At 30.5% G+C, this 24,843-nt stretch overlaps 2 protein-coding genes across 2 annotated transcripts in view; both read right to left on the bottom strand.

The window, feature by feature from the left end:
• Positions 1-22: 22 nt before the first annotated feature.
• Positions 23-3,063, bottom strand: LOC132744460 (uncharacterized). Its single transcript, XM_060733180.1, has 3 exons — positions 1,987-3,063; positions 1,538-1,665; positions 23-248 (listed from the first exon to the last, which is right to left on the bottom strand). The coding sequence occupies exons 1-3, from the start codon at positions 3,061-3,063 to the stop codon at positions 23-25; spliced, it is 1,431 nt and encodes a 476-aa protein (XP_060589163.1).
• An 11,931-nt stretch (positions 3,064-14,994) lies between these two features.
• Positions 14,995-24,843, bottom strand: part of LOC132744453 (mucin-like protein) — a 28,031-nt gene continuing 18,182 nt past the window's right edge. Inside the window, exons 27-38 of the mRNA XM_060733168.1 lie at positions 24,521-24,643; positions 23,887-24,012; positions 22,714-22,836; positions 22,279-22,305; positions 21,958-22,064; positions 21,556-21,617; positions 20,484-20,626; positions 19,375-19,477; positions 19,081-19,103; positions 18,457-18,573; positions 17,936-18,030; positions 14,995-15,844 (exon numbers count right to left, since the gene is read on the bottom strand). Coding sequence (XP_060589151.1) covers positions 15,770-15,844; positions 17,936-18,030; positions 18,457-18,573; positions 19,081-19,103; positions 19,375-19,477; positions 20,484-20,626; positions 21,556-21,617; positions 21,958-22,064; positions 22,279-22,305; positions 22,714-22,836; positions 23,887-24,012; positions 24,521-24,643 — 1,124 coding nt within the window. The 3' untranslated portion in view covers positions 14,995-15,769. The remainder of the gene's footprint in view (positions 15,845-17,935; positions 18,031-18,456; positions 18,574-19,080; positions 19,104-19,374; positions 19,478-20,483; positions 20,627-21,555; positions 21,618-21,957; positions 22,065-22,278; positions 22,306-22,713; positions 22,837-23,886; positions 24,013-24,520; positions 24,644-24,843) is intronic.

Below are 24,843 nucleotides of genomic sequence, written 5' to 3'. Positions count from 1 at the left end.
TTTGAAAAATTTTACCTTTCATTTATATATCAATAAATTTCAATGATCCATCAAGGTTATTAGTTTGTAAATACTCAACATCATAAGATTCATCTTCACCATCATGTAAAACTTGATACACAGCATGTGGGTAACCGTCTTTCCCTTTGGTTACTGAAAGTACTGATCCTATATACCACTTTAATGAGCCGTCATCTAACTTCCACTGATGATTTATTCTCCTTCCAACAAATTTCTGTTTTCTGATCCTGTCAATACATTTTGGTGTCATAAAATTTCAAGGAAAAACACTTAAAATATTGCAAATAAAGCACTGATATATTAAAATCTGTTCTGTTGCATGTTTTGAATATAAATTGACTTAAGTGCAACGTCAGATACTATGAATAAAAACTAATACATATTTGTATTTTTTTTTATTTAAATGTCAATATAATCTACTTGTTGACGAAATGATAATGACATGAACATATATGAAATTTGTTTTGTGTTAATCTTAACACCATTGCTGTGGTTCTTGCATTTATCTATGTTAACCATTCTAAATGTTACTTTTCATTACTGTTACACACCTATATTGCATTTATTTCTATATGCCCAAAATAATTTCGGGGCAAATTATATTACATCCCCTGGCGTCCGTCCATCCATCCCTTCATTAGCAATTTGGTTTCCGGAGCATAACGTAACTTCCATTTGACCCACAGTATTCAAAGTTCATAAAATGATTGTCCATATTGGGTAGAAGACCCCTATTGATTTTGGGGTCACAAGGTCAATGTCACTATTACCTTAAAACTGAAAACAGGTTCAGCTCAATAACTGAAGTATTAATCAACCTACAGCTGTAAAATTTTATATGTAGGATGAACAGCCATGTCCAATACATGACCCCTATTGATTTTAAGGTCATAATGTCAAAGGTCCGTGTCACAATGATCTTTACATTGAAAATTGTGGTTTCTGGAACATAACTTAAGTTCCATTTGGCCCACATTGTTCAAACTTCACAGAAAGATTGCCATTGAATAAAAGATCCATAAATATATTGGGGTCACAATGTGAAAGGTCAATATCAAATGACCTTAATATTGATAACAGTTTTACAACTGTCAAACTTCATGATCACTTATATTGAGTACATTCATTTTATGCCCTAAAAAATTGGCATATATTATGTTATACCCCTGGCGTCTTTCCGTCCATCAGTCATAGCACTTTTACTTACAAGATAATAAAAACTTAATGATGGTGCTTTGGAAACAGCAACTGTATATATATGAAACTTCTTCATCTATAAAGGAGGATTGCTTTTTGAAGGAGGTAATACTTTATTCAATTCCCATGTCTTACAAATGCTTCATCATTACTAAAACAAACATTTTGGGCATATAATGCTCCGCCTAGAGGTGCTGTTGTTTTCAATAGTCACAAAAGCAATCCATTTCATAAAGAAGTTTTCAAAACTGCCAATCAACAATAAGTGTTTTCAAACCAATTTAAAGTTAATGCCATAGTGAAATAATTATTCATTTACCTTTTACTCTGGGAACAAGATGGAGGTCTATCACTGGATGATGTTGATGGTGCATTTGCAACTGAACATTTGTCTGGTTGAACTGCTTTAATGATAGGCCTTTTCTTCAACAAAATATCTTCTTGATGCTATAATAATGTGACAAAATAGATTTTAAATGGTGTTGCCAAATTGATGTAAAAAAACTCATTAAGATAATGTATATTAAATATAATGCATACTATTAAAAAGAATAACCATCTATTATATGTAGCTGCATAACTTTTGTAACAAATGTACAAAGCTGGTGCAGGGTATTTGACAAAAATCAATAATAAACCCTTTGAATAATAATTTATTGATTTCTTCAATAAATTAATATAAATTGTAATTTTATACAGTAATGAAAACAATTGTTAAACATGCTTGTTGACTTGTGTGAATTTTTTCAACCTTTTCTAACAACTTACCCATGGTAAAGAAGGTTTTCTAATCCCGGAAACAGTTCCATGTCTAGGAACAGCTAATTCTGGTAGCATATGAGAAAAGTAAAAATCTTTTAATTTTGGAACCATTTTTCTTTCCCATAAATCTTTGTCTTTAAATATTCTTTCAATAAATATATCATTAGGGTTTATCCTTCTCACTACTAAGTCACACCAATCATAATCTAAAATATTAAGTTGTCCCTGAATTTGGTAGAAATATTTATGATTTCTTTTTAAACATATTTTTCCATTTTCCATTTTCAAGCAGAAGTTTTTATCACTTTCAGCAGCTTCATGTATTAATTTTTTACTGTTGTTAAGGAGTGTTTTTATCTCTATTAGCCCATTTGGTCCTTCTTCAGATATAACAATTCCATCACTTGATGAAGCTAAGTAAGGCCTTTCTTTATCTACTACAAGTCCAGGAATCTGTATAGTTTTTACAGTGTTGACACTTTTATTTTTTATGTTCTTGTACTCAATCCTTGCATTTTCTTCCTCGTTCTGCCCTCGGATTGTATAAATGTTTCCTTTAAATTTGGAATATAACAGCCGTTTTATGATGTTAGAAGAATTATTATTTAGTGATCTACTCATTACATCTCCAAATATTGAGCTGGTTAATCTTTTCTTCCTTTCATCATGCCATAAATCATTAGATGATTGTCCCCGAGTTTTTTTTTCTATTTCATCTATTTTCACATTCATAATCTCTGTCTTAAAATAATTTTCACATTCCAATTCTAAATTTTCTTTACTAATATCATCTGTGTCTATTAACACCTCTTCTCCATAATCAGCTTTTCCTTTCTTTCTCAAAATTGAGGATTCTTCCCTCTTTCTTTTTCTTCTTAAGATGTTTTCTTTCTTTTTTGAGGATTTATTAGCATTTAAACGTTTGCTGACTCTATATTTATATGTGTTAAGGAATATTTTGTCTGGTCTTTTTTCAAAAAATTGTTGAAAAGCTATGGGTGACCAAGCTGGCCCAAATATTGATCTTAATGCAGCTCCATAGCATCTTGCATAAAATGACACTTTAAAACACTTATTGTACATTTTTCCTTCATCAAATTTACATCGCACGTTCATCCATGCTTCTGCTAAATTGCTTGTGAAATTACAAATTAATCGGTTACTTTTTTCTGCTAACCGATTCAAAAATATATATACATCTTTTAAAAGAGAATATGTGATGAAATCAATTTTTGTTTGCGAACAATCTCCTTTTCTTAAACATCTCCAGAGTCATTTTGGAGTTCTTCAAAATCATCATTTTGGAGAAGAGGTGGTAAATCATCTTTTTTATGTTTACAAAAATCAGTAGAACACATATCGTGATGAACTATACATGTCTTCCAGCATTTCTTATGTCTTGCCTCAATTTCTTAATTGCTTCATTTTTGTTTTCTTCTTTGCTTCGCATAATTATAGCGCATCGTACCCCGGCTGTTATCCTTCTTATGTTGTTTTTGGTGAGTCTACCTTTGCCCTTATAATGAGTTTTTTCAGATACAAGCTTCTCTAAGTTTGAGCGTAAACATTTTGTGGCATGATTGGCACATTCTATTTTTTAAACATGCGGACCCCAAATTGGAATATTTTTGATAATCGTAGCATATACAGAACTGTCACCATCTGCAATCATCTGCATATATCTTAAACCGTACTTCTTTTCACATTCTCTGAAACCTTCCAATATTATGTCACTTTCCATCGATTGTGAAGATTGTTCCCAATTTTTGAAACATTCATGTTTTACTGGTTCCTGGTTTTTAGTTGCTGCCCGACTACAAATATAACATAGTTTATTTCGTATTCCAATATGAAGCAATTTTTTGGTCTTCAATCCAAAGATTACACCTACACCACCCATTGCATTATACGTATGCTTATGACTTCTTTTCGACCAGCCACCATCACAGACAACAGCTATTGCTGGTACACCCTGAAAATATTCATCATTTTCAATGGCAATTCTCTTCTCTTCCTCTCCAGCTGGTATCATTTCATCCTGCAGAACATCATTCCATAATTTTCCAATTTCAGCCTCAATTTTAGAGTAAGTCCTCTCATTAATTCCTGGAATGCCCATTGTTCCCATTGACTCATTCAAGGATGAGCAGCCACCACCAGTCACCATATTTCCCCAAACACATCTCAAATTAATTTCTTGTATGTTTTCATTTCCTATTTTATCACTGTTATCAATATTAAATTTTTCACCACATCCACAGCAAATGATAGTCAGAATGAAATTAAACCCCTGCTGTTTCTCAGAATGTGGAGAAACAACATTTTCTCCCTTAGCTGCCTTAGCCCTAGCTGAATCACACAATGCTGTGTGTGTTGTTATATTCATTACATGCTGCTGAAGTTGTTTAATGTTAACTATTCTATTTCCTTCAAAGTTTGGTTTCACTGAATGTAAATACATCTTATGACTTTCCTTGTCATTTATCAGTCTATAATTTTTACTAATTTTCGATGCTATTTGGGATACAGATATTTTCAAACTATTACTCTTTTTAACAACAGAATATGATTCACAATTTAAGTTCTTCAATGTGTCAAGTCTTTTCTCAATTAGTTTCTGTTTCTTGCCCTTTTTCACCTTTTCTACATGTATATAAAATTGTATCAGCAATAAGTATCATTTGCCATCATTTTATTCAATATTTTATTAATTAATTACTTCCTCATAACAGGTTTAATTGAACAATATTTAATTTGATTATATACTTAAAATGCAATTTTGATAAATACTGATATGTATAATAAAATGTTGAATTTTCATTTTATGTATTTTCATTTTAAAAAATATTTTTCAAAAAATTGAACAATATTTTCTGTATTTACATTGGTGTCTTGTCACAATGACTTTTACTAAATTCCGCCAATTAATCAAATTCAAAGGAACATATTTCAATTTTTAATGTTAAAGAGCTGTCACGCAAAAGTGCTGAATGACCCCAAAGAGGTTTCTCAAGCAATGCAGAAAGGTATTATGAAAAGAAAAGAGAATTAAATTAACTAATTGCTTAATATTATTTTGTTGAAATGAAGTGCTATTTATAGCATCTTAACACTTGAAATGAAGTGCTATTTATAGCATCTTAATACCTTAGGGCATTAGATGCAACACATCATCTTGATGTGGCAGATATTTATGCAAATTTATTTTAAAATCCTACAATGCATGACAATTTTACATTTTTTAAACTAATGTTCCTTCAAACTATTCTTATGAGCATAAGTACCTTCAAAGTAATAGAGCGAAATTGACCTTGAAGGTAGGAAAGTTGGACTTACATACGAGATGTCGTCTTCATGTGGTACACATTTGTGCCAAATCCTTTTAAAAGCATTCAATCAATGACAAAGTTTTAGTCGAGACACGAATGTGTGTACCCATTAACTTTAAGAGTTTTTTGTCGTAATGTGAAACTTAAGAAAGTTAGTGTGACCTTGAAATTTGAGGTAGGGAGATGGTTCTTTGACACAACACATTGTCTACATGTGGTACACATATGTGCCAAGCTATTTCAAAATAACTCAATGTATGACAAAGGTAAAGTCCGGAGACAAATGAAGTGACAATGCACAGGTAACAGACGAGGGGACAGGCAGACGGACATTGTAATTGTAATATATTGCCCTTCGGGGACATAACAAACAAGATTGCATTTGTGACAAATGCTATGCCACTGCATTAATGCAACACTAAATAGTAGTGTATGTACCGAATTTTTTTAAAGATTGCCATAATGCATAGATCACTGAACATCTAATTTTTATTATTAGATGAGTGGTTAAATGTATTGTTATTTAAATAAAATATCAGAGTAGGAATCTATCAATGCAGTTGAGTGTAGTGAATTTGGTGGTGAATGTCATATTTTACATGGCCAAAATTCCATGACTGTACATCAAAGCACATCACAGTAAGACACTTTGTTCACATCTAGGCCAGCTTATATAAAAGTTCAATTAACATCTTATCTGTGCATTTGGTTCAAATGTCAAAGCTTTAGATCAAAGGACTAAAGAGAAGGTGACATCATCCAAATCTAGGTGACCTGATATAAAAGTTCAATTTTACAAATAACTAGATATGTGTCAATAGGACACGGGTGCCCCCACCGCGCCACTGTTCTGTCAATCTTATGACTCTAGGTCAAATATTTTTTGAACACTAAAAATCTTTTACTAAGTAAAGGGCAAGAACTTTACAAATACTGAATAAATCCACAAGCAACCCCCAAGGTGCATAAGTACACATGCTGACCAACATTCTTGTAAACTTTCAGGCCTACAAGTGAAATACTTTTTGAGATATGCATGAACAAGTTGAAATTATACTACTGTAAATCAAGGGCAATAACTCTAACAAAACTGACACAAATGCACATGCAAAGTCCCAGGTGCATAGCTTCACAGTTATGTGAATCATTATTCCTGTAATTTAGTGATGTTGATCATTATTCCTTTAAAGTTGGTTGATTCTAAATGAAGTACACAAGGAACAAATAACAACATAATAACATAACTAAGTCAAGGGAATTAACTCTACAAATACTGGATAAATCAACAAGCGAAACACCAGGTGCACAACTACATATGCTGAGCAACCTTCTCGTAAGGTTTCATGACTCCGTGTCAAATCCTTTATGAGGTACATGCGACACAACTTGAAAATTGCAAATAAATTCTAAGTGAAGGGCAATAACTCTAACAATACTAAATACTAATTCACACAACAATACCCAGGTGCAAAACTACACATGCTGATCAACATTCCTGTAAAGTTTCATGACTCTAGGTCAAATACTTTTTGAGTTACATGCGACACAAGTTGAAAATTGCAAAATTTTACTAAGTCAAGGGCAATAACTCTAAAATTACTGAATTAATCCACACAAAAATACCCAGGTTCACAACTGCACATGCTGATCAACATTCCTGTTAAGTTTCATGACTAAGTCAAATACTTTTTGACTTACGTGCGACACAAAAGAGAACGGACGGACGGACAAGTGCCACTCAAGTGGGGGCACAAAACTTTGCACATAGTCCAAATTTCATGGCTGTATATCAAAGGACAAGAAAATAAGTCACTGTCCCCTTGGGCAAGTTAAAATTTTGACTCAAACAATCTTGATACAGGTCCACCAAACAACATTTCATGTAAAATATCTAAGCTGTAGCTTTCTCCAATTCAGAAAACATTTATTTAAGTATGAAGACTGTGTAGTGATAATCTTGCATATTTTTTTTTAAATCCATGAGTACACGTGTACTTTATCAAAATATGTTTAATGAGACTCTCATGTAAACAACTTAAATATTAAACTCTTACAATATAATAATATTAAACTCATTTACTGTCTTATGACCTAACATGCTTGAACCCTTCACCTGCTTGACGAAAACATAATGACATTTGTAAATTGAACCAGGCAATACACCATGTATCCTGATATCTATCAGTCTTAAACTGTTAAATATGGTCAAAAATGTTTCTTTATGATTGTATAAAACAATAACATAGATTTGAATCAGACGACAATTTAAATGCTAACAATGAAAGGATAGTATGCATCAGGGTTATTGAATTTTAATGGTTAAATTCTTTACGTAAATATCATTTGGATATTTAGAATTTAATGATGTCTGTTCTTTTTTTATACATTTTATACAACGTAGTTCAAAATGCTAGGTTTAGATTTACAATAAATAATTTTCTCACGTTTAGAATTATACATTGTATAGATCTACGCTGAACTTTAAGCTAGGAGTAAAATTACTTTGTTTCTTGCAAAATGCAGCACAAGCAGGTTTATTTTTGGCATCTGCTGTTATACGTTCATGTGTTTTCGTAATACTTACTCATACGCATAAAAACTCATCAGTAGATTAGTAATAATTTGATAGCTTATGTTTGAAAATTTGTCTTGTTATTGCTCCCAGATTTATTAACTTAAAGGTACATAGTACCTCAGAAAAAAATAGTCCTTTCGTTTTCTGAGGTGATAATTGGTGTTTGTATTGAAAGGTGTCGTTAATTTGATGACCCGTTTTGCAGAATTTATTATTGGTAAAATAATTGCTTTCAATAGTGTTCCTTATCTTTTGCGTCTTTTGATTTTACGGTGTTTCGGAAGAAGAAATAGTTGTATATATATTGTTCAACTGTACAACAATACTATAAGCAATCAGCAGTTTTAACTTAATTACTAATTACGAAGGCTGTTCAAAAAGTAATATGACTAAGAGACTTGCATTTTCATATTCGATTCAATTTAGAACATTTTTATATGAACAACGATCGTAAAATGTTTCCTTTAATTTAAGCATAGTTTTATTAAATTCTTTTGCTTAACGCGTGTTTCCTGCGATATTAAATAACCATGGTAACACGCACCCGGCGCAGCACATCAACAAAGTAATTGAAGCTAATTTGTATTTCTAATTTTTCCGTCATTCATTTTCTATTTGTTTCCAAATTTTCCACCAACGCATTTGATTATATAAGTGACATTATGCCCAAATTTAACGTCATTCAGACATGAAATGGCTAAATGTTCAAGCTTTGGACTAAAAATGTGTGCGATCGTTAAACTTTGCCAAAGAAATAGAAATACTCCTACACATACATAAATATTAAATAAACACAATACAATTAATCGGCATTCAGGATACTCGTTTTCAGCTTGCGCAAGTGTTACAGGGTGAGAAAAATGTGCAGTCTGACCGGGACTTGAACCCGGGACCTTTGGAACACCGTTTTGCGGCTTGACCGACTGAGCTATCCGGCCGCTTACACATTTTCTCCCCTAAATAGTGAACAGTTTTGAGTTTTAAACCGTGTCATACTTTCCCACAATATTGATATTTGTTTTTGAATTTTACAAAGCTACAGAGCAATGCTAATTGAACTTTGAGCTATATGCAGTCACGGTCCCCCGTTAGGCGCCAAATATTACAGGGTGAGAAAAATGTGCAGCCTGACCGGGACTTGAACTTGGGACCTTTGGAACACCGTTTTGCGGCTTTACTGACTAAAATATCATGCTGCTTACACATTTTCTCCCCTAAATAGTAAACAGTTTTAAGTTTTATACCGTAACACAAGCAATTCAAAAAACGGCATATACGAGATCACACACAGGAAAGTGTGAGGAAGGCTGATAGTGGGACATTTACGGGACGTTAGTAACGTCAATTGAAAAAGTGCTACAAAAGAATTTACGGTAAACAGTTGACAGACTGTCCGGCATTTTTGATGTCTGCATCGGGACTACTGATTCAGTTCTGACCAAATAATTTAACATGAGACATAAGTTTCAAACACTATTCTATTTCATTTAATTAACTTGATATGTGTGTTTTTAATAAATTAATATAATAATGATTTACGAAAAAAACTATTAATATTATTTTTCGCGATTTCTTTTAATAAATGGTAGCCTGTTATTAGTAGAAAAAGATACATTTAAATTGATTAATATTGTTATTGTACTTACATAATCATATTGTTTTAAGAATATACGATGATATGTGTAGATTAATAATATTAATCGCTTTTCATTTTCATAATAAGTTCATACCTGTTGAATCCGAGATTACTTTAAGAATGCGAGAAAAAAAACGGAGAGTGACAGGCTACCGGGCATTTTTTTCAGAGAGTGGAACGAACGAGAATATGATCGCTTTCATTCTCGTTGCATCTCCACATATGAGTTCTGGTCAAAGTAACATGATTCAGACACCTAGAGCACTAGGGAGAATACTTGCAGAAGGAAAGACACTTGTTAAATTTTGTTTTTATATTACGACGTCTGAAACGTCATTTACTGTACTGTTAGCGTGCGCAGGCTCGCATACCCCTAGTTATTATAAATGTTCACAGACTCTTTATTTTTAAACATAATTTTTAGATATATTTTCCGATATTATGATCTCGTAAAATTATGCACATTAATCAAAGAATTTGAACAGTAGAACTGCAGTCCTATTTCTTTTTGAAGTACCCTCGTACTAAATTAATTGATACTTGTAAATTCTACATTAATGAACAGAGTGGAATACTTTTGTTTGGTATCACTCTTACAGTACGTTATAACGTATACATAGTTTATAACACTGCAATAATTAAGATCACTTTCATTTCAAAAGTTAGACAACATTTGTCAACAAGTATTATTACATATTGTCTCAGTATAATGAAAAACAAACTATATTGCATGTAATACCTCCTTATATGGTTCTTTTTTAATTCCATGAAAAAAGGATTTTTTTTTTGTAAATACTCTGTTACATTGTTTACGTTTAATGTTGTTTGTTTTCTTGTACATGCCTTGTACATGCCTGAGTAGGGCAATCAAATCAAAAAGTTGTATTGCATCTACCAATTTTCAGTATGGATAATAGAAAATACAGTGATGCCTTTTTAATGTGTTTTTATGGTAGGTCTTAAAATATCTATGAATGGTACAGGTTTGACCTGTATGAAAAATGCGGAAAGACGTATTTCGTTTTCGGAAAGAAAATAAATCTGATATTGATTGCTTGCAATGCACTCAATTTACAATGGACATGAAAAACTCTATATACGCTGAATAGAATTGTGCATGTTACTTAAGCTAAGCTGAGGAACATCCAATTCCAGAGGTGTCGCAGTTTTATTCGGAAGAAGTATTGAGTATAAAATTAAGAATACATTATTAACAATGGACACTAAATTATTTTAGATATAATCATGTGTGATAAAAAACTTCACTCTTTTAAGCTTTTGGACAAAGTTCTAATAAGACGAATACGTTTTTACGCATTATTGGCGAAAATACTCGTCAAGGCTCACGTAGGGCACAAAATGGGCGCAATTTAATGAAACACTTGCCATTTGTTACAAGCGTAACACTAAGTAACATCTATGTAACGCATGTGAATTCAGTATCATTTGCAACAAGCCTATTCATTCCGATTTCTGTCCATTTTAAAGGCTTATGCTGCAACATTTGTAACAACCTGTGACATTTGTAACAATTTTATATGAATTTTTCATTTCATTCTCAACTCGCGTAACATTTGTAACAATGCTGTAACAACAATGTAACAACTATGTAACAACCTTGTAACATCTATTTTACCCTATTTATTCCAATTTCTGTCCATTTTAAAGTGTTACAGAAAAAGCCTTGAAATGGCCAGAAATCGGAATTAATAAGGTTACATAGAAGTTACAAGGATGATACATAGTTGTTACAGCATTGCTACAAATGTTACGAAGGTTGAGAATGAAATGAAAATGTCCACACATTATTGTTACAAATGTTACAGGTTGTTACAAGTGTTACATCACAAGCCTTTAAAATGGTCAAAAATCGGAATTAATAAGGTTACATATTTGTTACAATGTTGTTACATAGCTGTTATAGCTTTGTTACAAATGTTACGAGGGTTGAGAATGAAATGAAAATTTCACAGATAATTGTTACAAATGTTACAGGTTGTTACAAGTGTTACAGCACAAGCCTTGAAAATGGCCATAAATCGGAATTAATAAGGTTACATAGATGTTACAAGGTTGTTACATAGTTGTTACAGCATTGTTACAAATGTTACGCCAACTGGGATTGTAATGAAGATTTTTACTTACTTTTTACAATTGATTTCAAAACACATATAAGTATAGGACCTAAAGGGTTACATCCTTTATATGTGTTACATTGATGTTACGTACATGTTACTTAGAGTTATTCTTGTGACATATTAGAAGTGTTTCATTAAATTGCGCCCTTTTTGTGTCCTACCTCTCAAGGCTAGTGTGTTTACGATACCGTAGCGGCTCTTAAATTTCGTTATTTCTTTCGTTTTCAGAAAAATCTAAAAATAATCTTTGATGTGACCAAATTGTCTTTGTGTACTTATATTTCTTGATATAACATTATAGATTTTATGTATTTGTAATACACAATATAAATAAATGATTATAACAATGATCTACAGAGTCACCAAATATTCGACTGGTAAACGGAATTGGGTTGTATGATGGCAGAATGGTGGCAGTTGGGGAACTATATGCAGCACATCATTTTGTTCTCGTGAAGCTACAACACTATGCAATATTCTTTTAAGCTCCAGGTATCGTTCTTTAGTTCACATGTTTTATACAGTAAATATTTAAATATATTGCTACTCTATATTTATTTTCGTAACTACAAAGAAGTAAAGTTATTATGATGTTTTTTTTTTTTAATATGTGTTCATTTTAGAATGTAAATTTTATAATTTACAAGTTGCCAATCAACATTTTAAAACCATTTATCTTTTTTTAAAATAAATTATCAAAATATATAATATTTGTATGTTACTATGTTCAGATATTGTTGATTTGAGATATGTATATATTTTCAGGAATGCCAGAAGTTTTTTCGTTTTTATGTTTTTTTTTTTTATTTTGTTCTTTGTTGTTTTTTCTTCTTTTTTGTCACTTTTTCAGTTGTCATAGATATATTAAGCAGAATTTCAACCTTATACATTCTACTAAGTATTGCATGAATTTAACAAACCACATCGAAAATCACTTATTTCGTTTCTGAGGTGATAATTGGTGTTTATATCGATAGCTGTTTTTAAGTTGTTGGACGGTATTGCAGAATTCATTGCTGGTAAAATAATTGATTTATATTGTCTTCCTTAACTTTTGCGTCTTTTGTTGTATAGTGTTTCGGAAGTTTTTACTTATTTACTTATTTAATATATCAATTGATAACTGTAAATTCTACATTATAATCCTGAGTGTAATAACTTTGTTTGGCATCACTCTTGCAGTATGTTTTGACGTAGTCATAGTTAATACCAATGCACAAATTAAGATCACCTCAAATTCAAAAGTAAGACAACATTCGTCAACAAGAATGCATTACATATTGTCTCAGTATGAGGAAAAACAAACTATATTGCATTTCATATCTCCTTACGTGGTTTTTATTTTTGAATTCCAGGAAAAATGAGAATTTCGTTTGAAAATATTGAAAATACTCTGTTACGTTTTTTTAACTCGTTCGTGTTTTTTTTTGTATTTTCGTGTATGTCTAGCCAGGGCAATCATATCAAAACGTTGTATTTGACTATTACATTTGACTAATGTTCTGTTGAGATTATAGAACGTAACAGTGATGCCTTTTAATGTGGTTAATGGGAGGTCTTAAAATGTTATCTCTGAACAGTAGAGGTATTTTGTTTTCTAAAAGAAAATAAATCTGATATTATATTTACTGCTTGCAATACACTCCCTTTACAGTGGACATGCAAAAATCTAAATACGCTGAACGGAACCTTTTACACGGTAATCCTAAAATCAAAAGGGGTCTTTTATTAGTTATGGCAGGATAATGAGTGGAAACCATTCTGACATTTAATGTTGTTTTTTTTGGCACTGAACATTTACCCAATGAGATATCCTGCAAGGTAACCTATTAATACTCCTGGATCCGGACAACAAAGTGTAAAGATAAACAAAGGACAATAGCTACAAAATAAGGTAAGGCAAAGGCACTGCACTCAATGTGATCTTTCTACCTACAACTATATTGTTAAAGTTAGAGTAAGTTCCGGACAAAGTTCAAAGTGTAAAAATGAACAAAAGGCAATAACGCCAAAATTTAGGATGAGATTGTAACAGTTCTTATTTACTGCTCTTCCATTCAAAGAGACCTATATGCCTACAAAGTTTAAGTTGACACCTTTTAAAGTTCTCAAGTTCCCGGACAAAGTTTTAAATGTACAAATGAACAAAGGGCAATAACTCTGAAATTAGGGAAAGCAGAGGGATGGTTATTTTGCACTGCACATCCACTCAATGAATCATATCTAACTAAAATGTTTCTTGTTAATATACTTTGTAGTTTTAGAGTAATGTCCCGGACAAAGTTCAAAGTGTAAAAATAGAGAAAGGGCAATAACTCCAAAATTAGGTCGGACAAAGTTATGGTTCTCTTTGCCCAATGAGCTCTCTCTTCCTATAAAATTACTTGATAATACTCCATGTAGATTCAGAGCTATGTTTCGGACGTTTTAAACATAAAAATGAACAAAGGGCAGTAACTCCAAAAAATAATGGAAAGCAGAATTACGGTTCTTTTAGCACTGCACTTCTTCTCAATAAGATCTCCTTACCTACAGAGTGTTTTGTTATTACCCCTTGTGGATTTAGAGTTATGTCCCGGACAACGTTGAAAACAAAAACAAATGGCAATTATACCAAAATAAGTAAGACAGATTAACGACGATTTTGCATTGAACATCTATCCAATGTCAAAATCTCTATATTTTATTATCTTTAGTGACCTTGACTATCATTTTTAGTGACCTTGCATATATTAACCTAAATCACATGTTATACACCAGTAGTCATGATAATGACCATTTGTGTTTCGATCCCCCAATAATTGATGACTAAAAGGTCCGAATACATATTTTCAAATTTTTATCTGAGCATTGACCGCTATGTGTAACATTGGCCTGGGCCGCAGTGATCCAAATTTTGCATGCGACACCCTGCCTCACAATGGTGAAAATGTGTGACAAATTATATTGAAATCCCTCTATGCATGTAGAAATTTTGCTCCGTCGCTTTCCAAAGTTTCGAAAGGTTTTGAGTGTTACTAAAGATTCTTTTTAGTATTAACACTATCCGACATTACGTTTGTTCATAGTTAAACATACAGTTTATTTTACTGATTTCATCATCACCGGCCTTTTAACTTAGTTTGCAAATTTTGTGGAAACAAATCATATATCCGGTATAAATATCGACAACACATTATTGACTTTAAATCGTTACTTTCATAAAACCTTCAAAAGCCGTAACTATTTAGACATTTTACGCATGGAGGATGTCAAGTGAAGGTAGTTTTGAATCCGAGTTCACTATATGACATAAATAATATATCGGGACACTGAAAAGGCAACAAATGACATTGATGTTCTTAATAAATTATATTAAATGTGTTCATGCTATGTATGTACAACGAATATGATGGCACACCAAAATATATTTACTACCTTGTCGTATCATTCTTACAGAGTACGAAAACACGGCTCGGGAACGGGAAAAATACAGCATTAACATACAAATACAAATATAAATGCGATAAAGCAAGAGTTTTAAAGCGGGAAAATTTCCCTGAAGCAAATAGTATCTACATAATATGTCAATAATTCTTTTAACAAACTTTTCCATTATTGTCAGTAAGCGCACTCTAGATTTAGGTCAAGAATAAATAAGTAAACTTGCCTATATGTCTATTTCTTAGAAGAATTATGTGTTCTTTTGTAGCTTCCAAAACGTTACTTTTTAGTTATATACCTGAACAATCGTTTGCTTTTAAACGTCAGTACAATGAACGGGTTTATGTTTTGTGTATGGTAGTCAAAATACCACTTTGTTTACATTTGCTGCTTTCATGACAAATTAATTCACATTCAGTGTTACTTTTTTTAAGTGATAAAACCGAATATGATCTAGTCTATCATTAAAATATTATTAAACACATGTTTGACCCTTCTAAAAGAGAAAAAGGCTTAATGCGAATTCAGTACATGTAGACATAAATTTTTACAACAATGTTCTGTCATCAAAAAGATGTGATTTAGCAAGTTTTTATAAGAAACAAAAACAAAAATATAAATATTATCAATATTTCAACGAAATCCACGACGTGTATGATTTTACTCAGTGTGCGTTTCGTTCTTTTATCTAGAATTTGATGTCATCGTTGTCAACAATGCTGTATGTTGGTCTCTCATTGGGTGCATCAAACTGTTCGTTGTACTGCAATGAATAAAACATATTTCACTTATAAAACATTATCTGAACTTATATCTATCGTAAATTGCTGTAACATGTACCCATACCATAATATATAAACGATTTCTTAAAGCCAAGAGTATATGATAATGTAACTATGTTATTTAAAGTTATAGAAATATTCATAGTTCAATAACATTCGTTCTCACGATATAAATTGCATTTAGTTTAGACAACCAAATTTGATAAACTAAACTAGTTTAATATATAACAAGAGCTGTCAGAGTATACAGCGACGCTCGACAAATTTAGTACTGGACGCAGTAAAGGAAGACAAAACTGTGGGAAAAAATCAACTATGACTTAAATATAGTTATGTTTCAGTATCAAGAAAGCACACAAATGTTTAATACATTTGCACCATAATACATGCTTGTTACCGAGTCATTAAAAGTTTAACCTTTGATTTCTTTGCTCTAGTAGAAAATACAAAAATTTGAAATCTGAAGTTATACTCGTCAGTAACAATAATGATAACAGCAAAAGGTATATAAAGTTTTCTAAAAGTAAAATTCCAAGTTAAAAGAGGAAATTACTCTTGAAATAAAGATGTTATAGCTATTACTTGTCATGCATTATGTGAGTAATGACAAAGATCAATTATCTAAAGTCTAGAGTATATACAATTTACAACAAAAATACAACAATTTTCAAATAAATTTCAAGTTTTGAGATAATTATGGAAAAACAGTAACATGTACAAATCTTATTACACATGACAAATAATTTGAAGTCCAATGAAATAAAAAAAGTTACAGAACAAAAAAGGAAAAAAAAAGATCATTTATAAAATAATGACGCATATTATTTTTCAATATTAAACGGGAGTTGATTGAAATTTAAATTGTGAAAAATAAAGAAGTTTGAGCTAAAAATAACATTTTTTATAAAAGAAATTCAAAGTTCAAGGGGAAATAATTCTGGAAATACATTTTGTATTCATTCTTGAATTATCTCGACACATATATCGGTGAAAATGAATAATCAAAATATGATAGAGATATAATAAATTATTACTTATATATATAGAGACATGTATCGGTTCAAGTGGAGATAATTCTGAAAATATTGCTTGTGGAGTAAGGAACCTTGTCATAAAGGTGTAACTGATAAAATGGTGCATGTATTTGAAGTTTGAAGTACATACCTTAAGAAATGAAAAAGTTCTAGTAAAAACATGACATTTTAAACATAAATTCTAAGTTTAAGGACGGATCACTCTGAAAGAAATGTATTCTAGAGTTATGAATCTTGTCATACGTCATGTGGGTGATGATATGGAACACATGCTTGAAGTCTGAAGTAGATACCTTAAGAAATAAAAAAAGTTATAGTAAAAATATCATTTTTAAGGAAAAATCTATGTTCATGGGGAGATAATTCTGGAAATATTGTAGCAATAGTTATTAAACCTTGTCACATATTATGTGGTTGCAGATAAAACATATATTTGAAAAATATATTTGATGTTTGAAATTGATCCCTTCAGACATAAAGAAGAAAGAGTAAAAAAAACTTTTTATTAAAGAACATTCTCAGTTCAAGGGGAGATAATTATTAAAATATTGTTTCCAGAGTAACGAACCTTATCACATAAGATGTGGTTGATGATAAGGTACATTATATTGGAAGTTTGAAGTCTATACCTTAACAAATAAAACAATTAAAGATGAAACTATTTTACTGCCCCAAAACTTTAATCTGATATATGGACGCGGACCTTGACGCCAGGTTGAGTAGCACAGCTCTCCATATACTTCGTATAGTCGAACTAAAAATAACTATTTTAAAAGGAATGAATGCATTTAAACATTAATCAGGTAAACCGTATGTTTAATGAAATAATAAGACTTTTGGTTCGTCAGAGTGTTAGTAACTGAGTAGGTAAGCAAGTAAGTAAAGACTTTAATGAGGCAACACAGGTGGGTAAGTCCAGTCTTCTCTATGACCCCAGCAATGTACAAAAACACTTCATTAATGCAATACACCATGCATAGATCAAATATTAGAATGAGTTGCTTTGTTATAACCGTGACTAATAAAGTAAGTAAGTACCCCAAATTCGCTTTCACTTTGTCTAAACATCGCTGGTTCTGTGAGAAGATCCGATTTACGAGGTTTCAATGTGAGGGGTGTAACCGAAGCCAGATCTATTTAATATATATGCTCATACTTAAAAAGTGATTCTTATGACACAATAACAATTAAATATAAACAAAGTTCCCTGACATTTCAGGTATTTTTCAACTATATTTATACAGTTTTGTGCTTTAATTGTCAAGCTATGAACAAGAACAATGTAATGTTACCCTTTTGTCCTTGTTGTACATTGTCAAATTCGAGATATATCCATGTATATTATGATAATACGTAGCTTGTTTTGACCTCTATAATAATTAATATTATTTATTTCACCAATTTAGTTTTATAATCTTTATGTTAGTCTTCACATTAACATCGCATATTTTAACTGTAAATGGTACGTTAATAAATTTTACGTACAAAATTGCTTAGTTTTAATCAGACACAAATTGATAAACATCAAAGTTAAACATAAAATAAAAGTTACATACTACCTTTAGTGTCAACTTCCTTCATTTTTTGTTTTCTCAACAGATGTCTCACAATTACTACAGCCATAATCATAACAAATAGTCCAGCACAAGATAATCCAATGACAAACGGCCAGTTTGCTTTTAATTTAAAAAAAGTGACTAATCAGACAGCATGTGATTGATAAAATTTATTTCCGATTTTTTTTTTCATGTAAATATAAACAGTGGTTCCAGAATGTATATGCATTTATACACCTGGAAATAAGTTAAACACACTTCAAATTACTTTTTCTAAGCTCAATTAAGTCGTCATCTCATGACGGTGCTTTCAATTACAACCAATTTTAAATTTCCAGGGTTGCTTAACTTATTTCCAGATGTAGATATAGTTATTACTTGAATTAATACTTCTTTGGGTAACTTAAATATTTGGTGTCACGTAAACAACTTCTGGGAGATATAAGTTAATAGTCTATGAAATACAGCATTACCTCTCACTTATTAAATTGACAAACATAAAATATCAGCTTACAACAATATGTCAGATATAAATCTGTAAATGTTGAACAATACACAATTGTCTGAATTATCAACTAAAACAAATACTCGACAAATGAGCAAATTTGCTGGAATACATTTACTTACCCTCATTATCTTCAAAACTCTGCCTGTAAGGTAATTTATAGCTTATTATCTTCATTGTTTATGATTTATCTCTTATCTATTTCTACGTGAAATTGTGTTAAAAATGCAAAATATGTAGAAAATCCGAAAAAAAAGAAAGAAAGAAAACAAAAAGATTGTTGAGAACAAAACAAATCTTATTGATTTCATATCTACTAAGTCAATGACAACTTTTATGATAGAATTTTAACATGTGACTTATCAAACATTTTTACCAAATAACTTTATAAGTAAATTAAATAAAATGACATGTACCTGCAAACAGGAATATTATTTTCAACTGTGCAATGGTAGCCTTGTTTACAACTGCCGACAGTCACACTGTACAGTTCACATGGTTTCAAATCCATATACATCGCTATAGAAACAATAGAATAGTGTTTTAAGTGGTAATAATTTCAACTTTATCAAAATCGTTACATGCATGTTCACAAATTTAAAATGAATAAGTTATTTCATAGAAATGAATATTGCATTTTTATCCATAAAATTGTCTTAAGGTATGACCACTGTAACGGGTACTATACGGAACTGGACAATTGATTACATAGGTCTGATACATACCATAAAAGACACATGTATGCAAAATTTAAACACACTGTACCGTACGGAAATCGAGTAGTTGCCATTTTTATGAAAAGAAGCTTGGACGATAGAACGGCCCTTTTTCAGAAATAATGAATCTTTTGATAATACACAATTTCATCCTTATGAAATTTTTTTTCCAATAACTTTTTTGTAAGAAACAAATAGTACAATTTATCTCAGCAAAATGATTTTTCTACTCAAAATTTATGAATTATGCATAACAATTTGACCCTACCTACCCCACCCATTTCATGGTTTCTCTAAATTTTCTCAAAGTATATTGGTTGATCTTTTAAATTATTAAATACTTTTACCGTCTAGATTTGATTTTATTACAATTTGAAAATATCAGGTTCCATATTTGTTATTTGATTTAGCGTTATTTACTCAATAAATACCTATATTAATCAAATTATCAAAATAAAACGCTTTTTCTTTCCAAAAGGATAAAAAAAATTAAAGAAAAAGAAAGAAAAAAAAAGTTGACCCTTCTGGGGTTTGAATCCATGACCCTAAGTTTCAATTTAGTTAACAGGTCTGCCCTATTTGAATACTCTTCAACGCGAAGGTCATGTATTAGCATGGTTATACCTTAAGATATCAAAATATGAACCGAAAAGTGTTAAATACAGTATTTACAACGATTATTGGTATAAGTCGTGTCCAATTGTCCCTATTCATATTTCAAAGAATTGTGATCTTGCAAGGTTACTGAGAAAACTGACTTGATAAATATTTGCACAATTGTCCATCCTGCTTAACGGCAATAAACTTACTTGACATAACACTGACATTTTGTCCATACACTGTTAATTGTGTACCATGTTCTAAATCAAGGACAGCTTTAGTTAGATTTGCAGCATCGTCCTCGTTGGGTTCAACATACACAACAGTATAATCTACGATAATACTTCCATTCCTTAAAAAATGATTCGATTAATAGGTAAATATACTTGAATCTAAATAACTTAAAATATTTTAAAGACTTTCTGTTTTAAAAGATGAATAGTTTTACATGAACTTTGTAAAAGTCAAAAGAATGAAGCCCCACAAATCAATAAAAGTGATAAGTACATCAATATGCATTATTTTGTTTTCGTACAGAATTAACATAGCTAAGTTAAATAAAAACATGAAACAATAACACATAATGAAATACTTCGGCGAATAATGAAATTATAAGATACTCTAACAATGAAATTAAAGGATAAACATGATGATTCATTCCCAAGAAAGGGACGTAACACTCTGACATGTAACATCGACGATACAAATACATTTTAAACGTTGTAGCAAATATGTACTTAATTTCTATTCCAGCTCGTGAACGTAGGGATTAAGACATTATTATTTAATATAATAAAAAGGACGTTACCTTAAGAGAAATTAAACAATTTGGACATTTATTCAATAAATTCTTAAATTCATAGAAATACGATCGTAGCAAAAATAATGATGATTTAGAAAAAAATAGAATGTCTCACACATTCTTATAAGGAAAGTTAGACAGTAAAACAAGAATAAAAGGAAGAACTGAAGAAAGTGCTGAAAAAAAGACGAGGCGGTAAGTTAGTAAAACCATAGACCAACCGTTATTTTGCTCTAAATCCTGCTCAACTCAACTTTTTATTTCGGTTCATAAAAATGTTTTATTTTTCATAATTATTAAACGAAAAGAAAAAGAAAATATTTTGACATCCTCATTATTTTGACTTTGTTACGTAAACTATATTTAAAATATTTGTAACATTTCTAAATCGTAAAACAGCCATTGTACCAGAATGATAAACGTTTCATTATAAACTAACCTTTGTACCGGTATGATAAACGTTTCATAATAAAACTTACCTTATATCATTAATTATAATTTCAATCAAAACAGAAATATATTTCTTGTAAAAGTCCAAGAGCTGAAACATATAATGAGTTTATACATAAACCACTTAGATATAAATCATTTACGCAGTATTCCATTATTTTATAACTATGTTCCATTATTGTATGACTATAATGTTATAATTGCATATTAGAAAATTATTTAATGTTTTGTGATTGTCATAAACTTTAGGAATGCATTTCATTTTGTCATCTTATTTCTTTTTGTCTTTGAGGACAATAGCTAATCCTATTTTTTAAATAACGATCATCAACAATTTTCAATACACACATAACAAATGTATTTATTAAATATGTTGAAAAATTGACATTTGAACAGAAAGACGGTGACGAGTTTCATAGAAAACAACTTACTGTAGAAATTATCTCCATTTCAAGTGCGTTGTAAGTGGCAGCGGTTTGAAGATTGGTATCAGCTGGGAGATCCATGTTTAATGTGAGTGAATGCTTAAATGAATTTCCTGCAATGATGAAGTAGATCTAGGATAAATAGCAGAAACAAATATGAAAGTAACACATTTGAAACCTGAACATGAATTGGGTACAGTTTATTAGTTTCTTTTTATGTTTTTTTTTTGCGCTTTTATTTACATTATTTTAGTGATTACTTTAAGCTATGTATTTCAAATGTGCTCAACATTTTCATGGTTAACTTGTGTACAAAATCCAATCTACCTGGAAAAGCAGCTGTTCTTGAACTCTCTGAAAGCAAATAAGAAATCAATTAGATATTGTAAGTTGTAACTCAAATATTTAATTCTCTTACAGATCAAAGAAATTATATTTTAATAATAAAGCACTGAATCGCCTTACTTTACAAATATGAAAACTTTCATACATTCTTTACTTTACATATTTGTATGATATAAAACCTTTATATAATGTACCTATCGGCATTGAGATGAACATAAGTACCGAAGAAGAATCTTTGTTAAGAATATCGATAATTCATATTGATACAGTTTGAAATATATGTACATGTGGCATGTAAACATATGATTTATAAATATTCACAACGCATTTGTTGGAATCGATATTTCTTATTTACCTATAAAAAAATAAAGGTATAATTATATACTTTGAAATGAACAGTACACTATAAAATGTTACCTTCGCATGTAACTTTATCATCTTGTAACTGAAACCCTGTTTTACAACTACATACAAAACTACCAGCAGTATTATTGCATAGATGGTCACATGGCTGAACACTGGGCAGGCATTCGTCAACATCTAGTATAACATTTGATGGTACAATTAGTATTTTCGATACAGTTTATCATGTAAAAACACAAATGTTTTAAATTCGGAATTCAAAATATCATTTTTATGTAACATTGATAAAGTATGATATACATTTGATAAAGTTTTTTTTTTGGACTCTAAAATTTAAAAAAAAACAGATGCTATATAGGATACGATATGGATTTGACATGGACATTTTGGACTCTGGAAATGAAAACAAGACTAAATTGATAAGATTTGGTCCAATAAAAATTTCTACAGGAACATCACGTGGTGCAAATGCTGACAGTTGAATGGTTATAGTTAATCAGACTTAAAATGAATGATGTTATTTTAGTATAAAGCAAATTAGCCACATGGTAAACACGATCAGCAAATTAAAAGTTATCATTTTATGGGATTTTAAAATTTTATTTTTTTTTTATAATTTTCAATTTGGGCAATCGATTAGATAAATTCATTGGCAACATATTTTGTAACACGTAAATAACAAAGATATATTTCATAAATGTTTCATGAAAACACCAGTATCATGGCTTCTTTATCTGGTTACTGACATATTTGAGGCAAAAATGCTTAATACTTAATTTATAAAATAACTAATACATGAAATGTAATGTTCTAAGACAAAGTCGGACAATTTTCATGTGTAAGAAAAAATGTTAATTTTCTCAGCAGATGAAGTCCTATAATCGTACAATACGTAAGAATTTTGAACAAAAAGGTCAAAGCTAATAACTGACCGATGGTATGTAAGTTATAAATATTTTTTTAATTAATGTCAGTACTTTTTAATGTTATTTTGGACATTATTTTATCTTTATATTTTCTAATATCGGTACACTTCATTGATTACAATCAACAAGCCAGTGAAGTCATAGTTCTAAACTCATATTAATAAAATCAACTTATAAAGGTAAAGGGGTACATGAAAATGTAATCCGATAATTTGACACAAGAGGACAACGTTCGTGGCTGATATCGATGAAGATGCTTATATATTACAATATAAGAAACTCGTATGAAGAAACACATTACCTTCGCAAATATCTCCACTCATTTGAAATCCTGTCAAACATCTACAACTTATTATCCCATTATTTACGTAACATGACGCATGCGCGGGACAAGGTTTGCTTTCTTCCTCATTACATTCCGTCTCAGCTAGTCAAAATAGAAATCTAGTATATTCATGTATTAAAATGTACTTTGCAAAGTGTTATCTTCCAATTTGTTATTTTAAGGTTCAATTCTGATATTTATGGAATATTTTTTTTATAGATCTTTCTTATCATTTTATATAACTTTAATTAGCTTGACTGATGTATCATGCTACTGTTTTTTTATATGCACATTTTTACTGAAATAAATTCATCTTGTTGTATTGTTGGTTTAAAGCATGATTTTTAAGTATTTGTTAGATTAATCTCTTGTAATGAACAGCTTTAGTATCATTAATTTCTGTTTTAATATTTTGAAAGGAACTAAATGACGGGATGCAAAAATAACACAGAAACATATTTTTATCTCAGTAACACATAATTTGTTTGTTTTATTCAGCACTTATACACTAAAAATGTTAATGTATTTTATTTCTAACAATACTTAATATACTTTTAAATTAACCGTAACATAGTATCACGAGGCAAAGGGGATCACAATTACAACTTACGTCTACAAGTTTTTCTGTCAGACAATTGAAGCCTGAAGCCTTCCTCACATGAACATAAATAACTGCCAATGGTGTTTTCACAAATTTGACCACATCCATGTTTATTTGCACATTCATCAATATCTGTTATGATGAATTTAGTTTTATTTTATCTTTTTTTATTGAATTGTATAAGATATTATACGAGTGATGTTAAAATCATTTTGTCAATTGACTTTGCCAACAAAATAGAATAATATAATTTTGTAAATAAGTTAGAATTAGATATGTACAGTAATAACAATACTTTAAGAAATGAAAGGTATATTTATGGGATTTTTTAT

The sequence above is a fragment of the Ruditapes philippinarum genome, unplaced genomic scaffold (genome assembly GCF_026571515.1).
Source record: "Ruditapes philippinarum isolate M1 unplaced genomic scaffold, ASM2657151v2 ctg2861_1_1_1_1, whole genome shotgun sequence".
NCBI classification, from domain to species: Eukaryota; Metazoa; Mollusca; class Bivalvia; order Venerida; family Veneridae; genus Ruditapes; species Ruditapes philippinarum.
The sequence above is the reverse complement of the archived record's forward strand: the minus strand, read 5'-3'. Positions and strand labels throughout refer to the sequence as shown.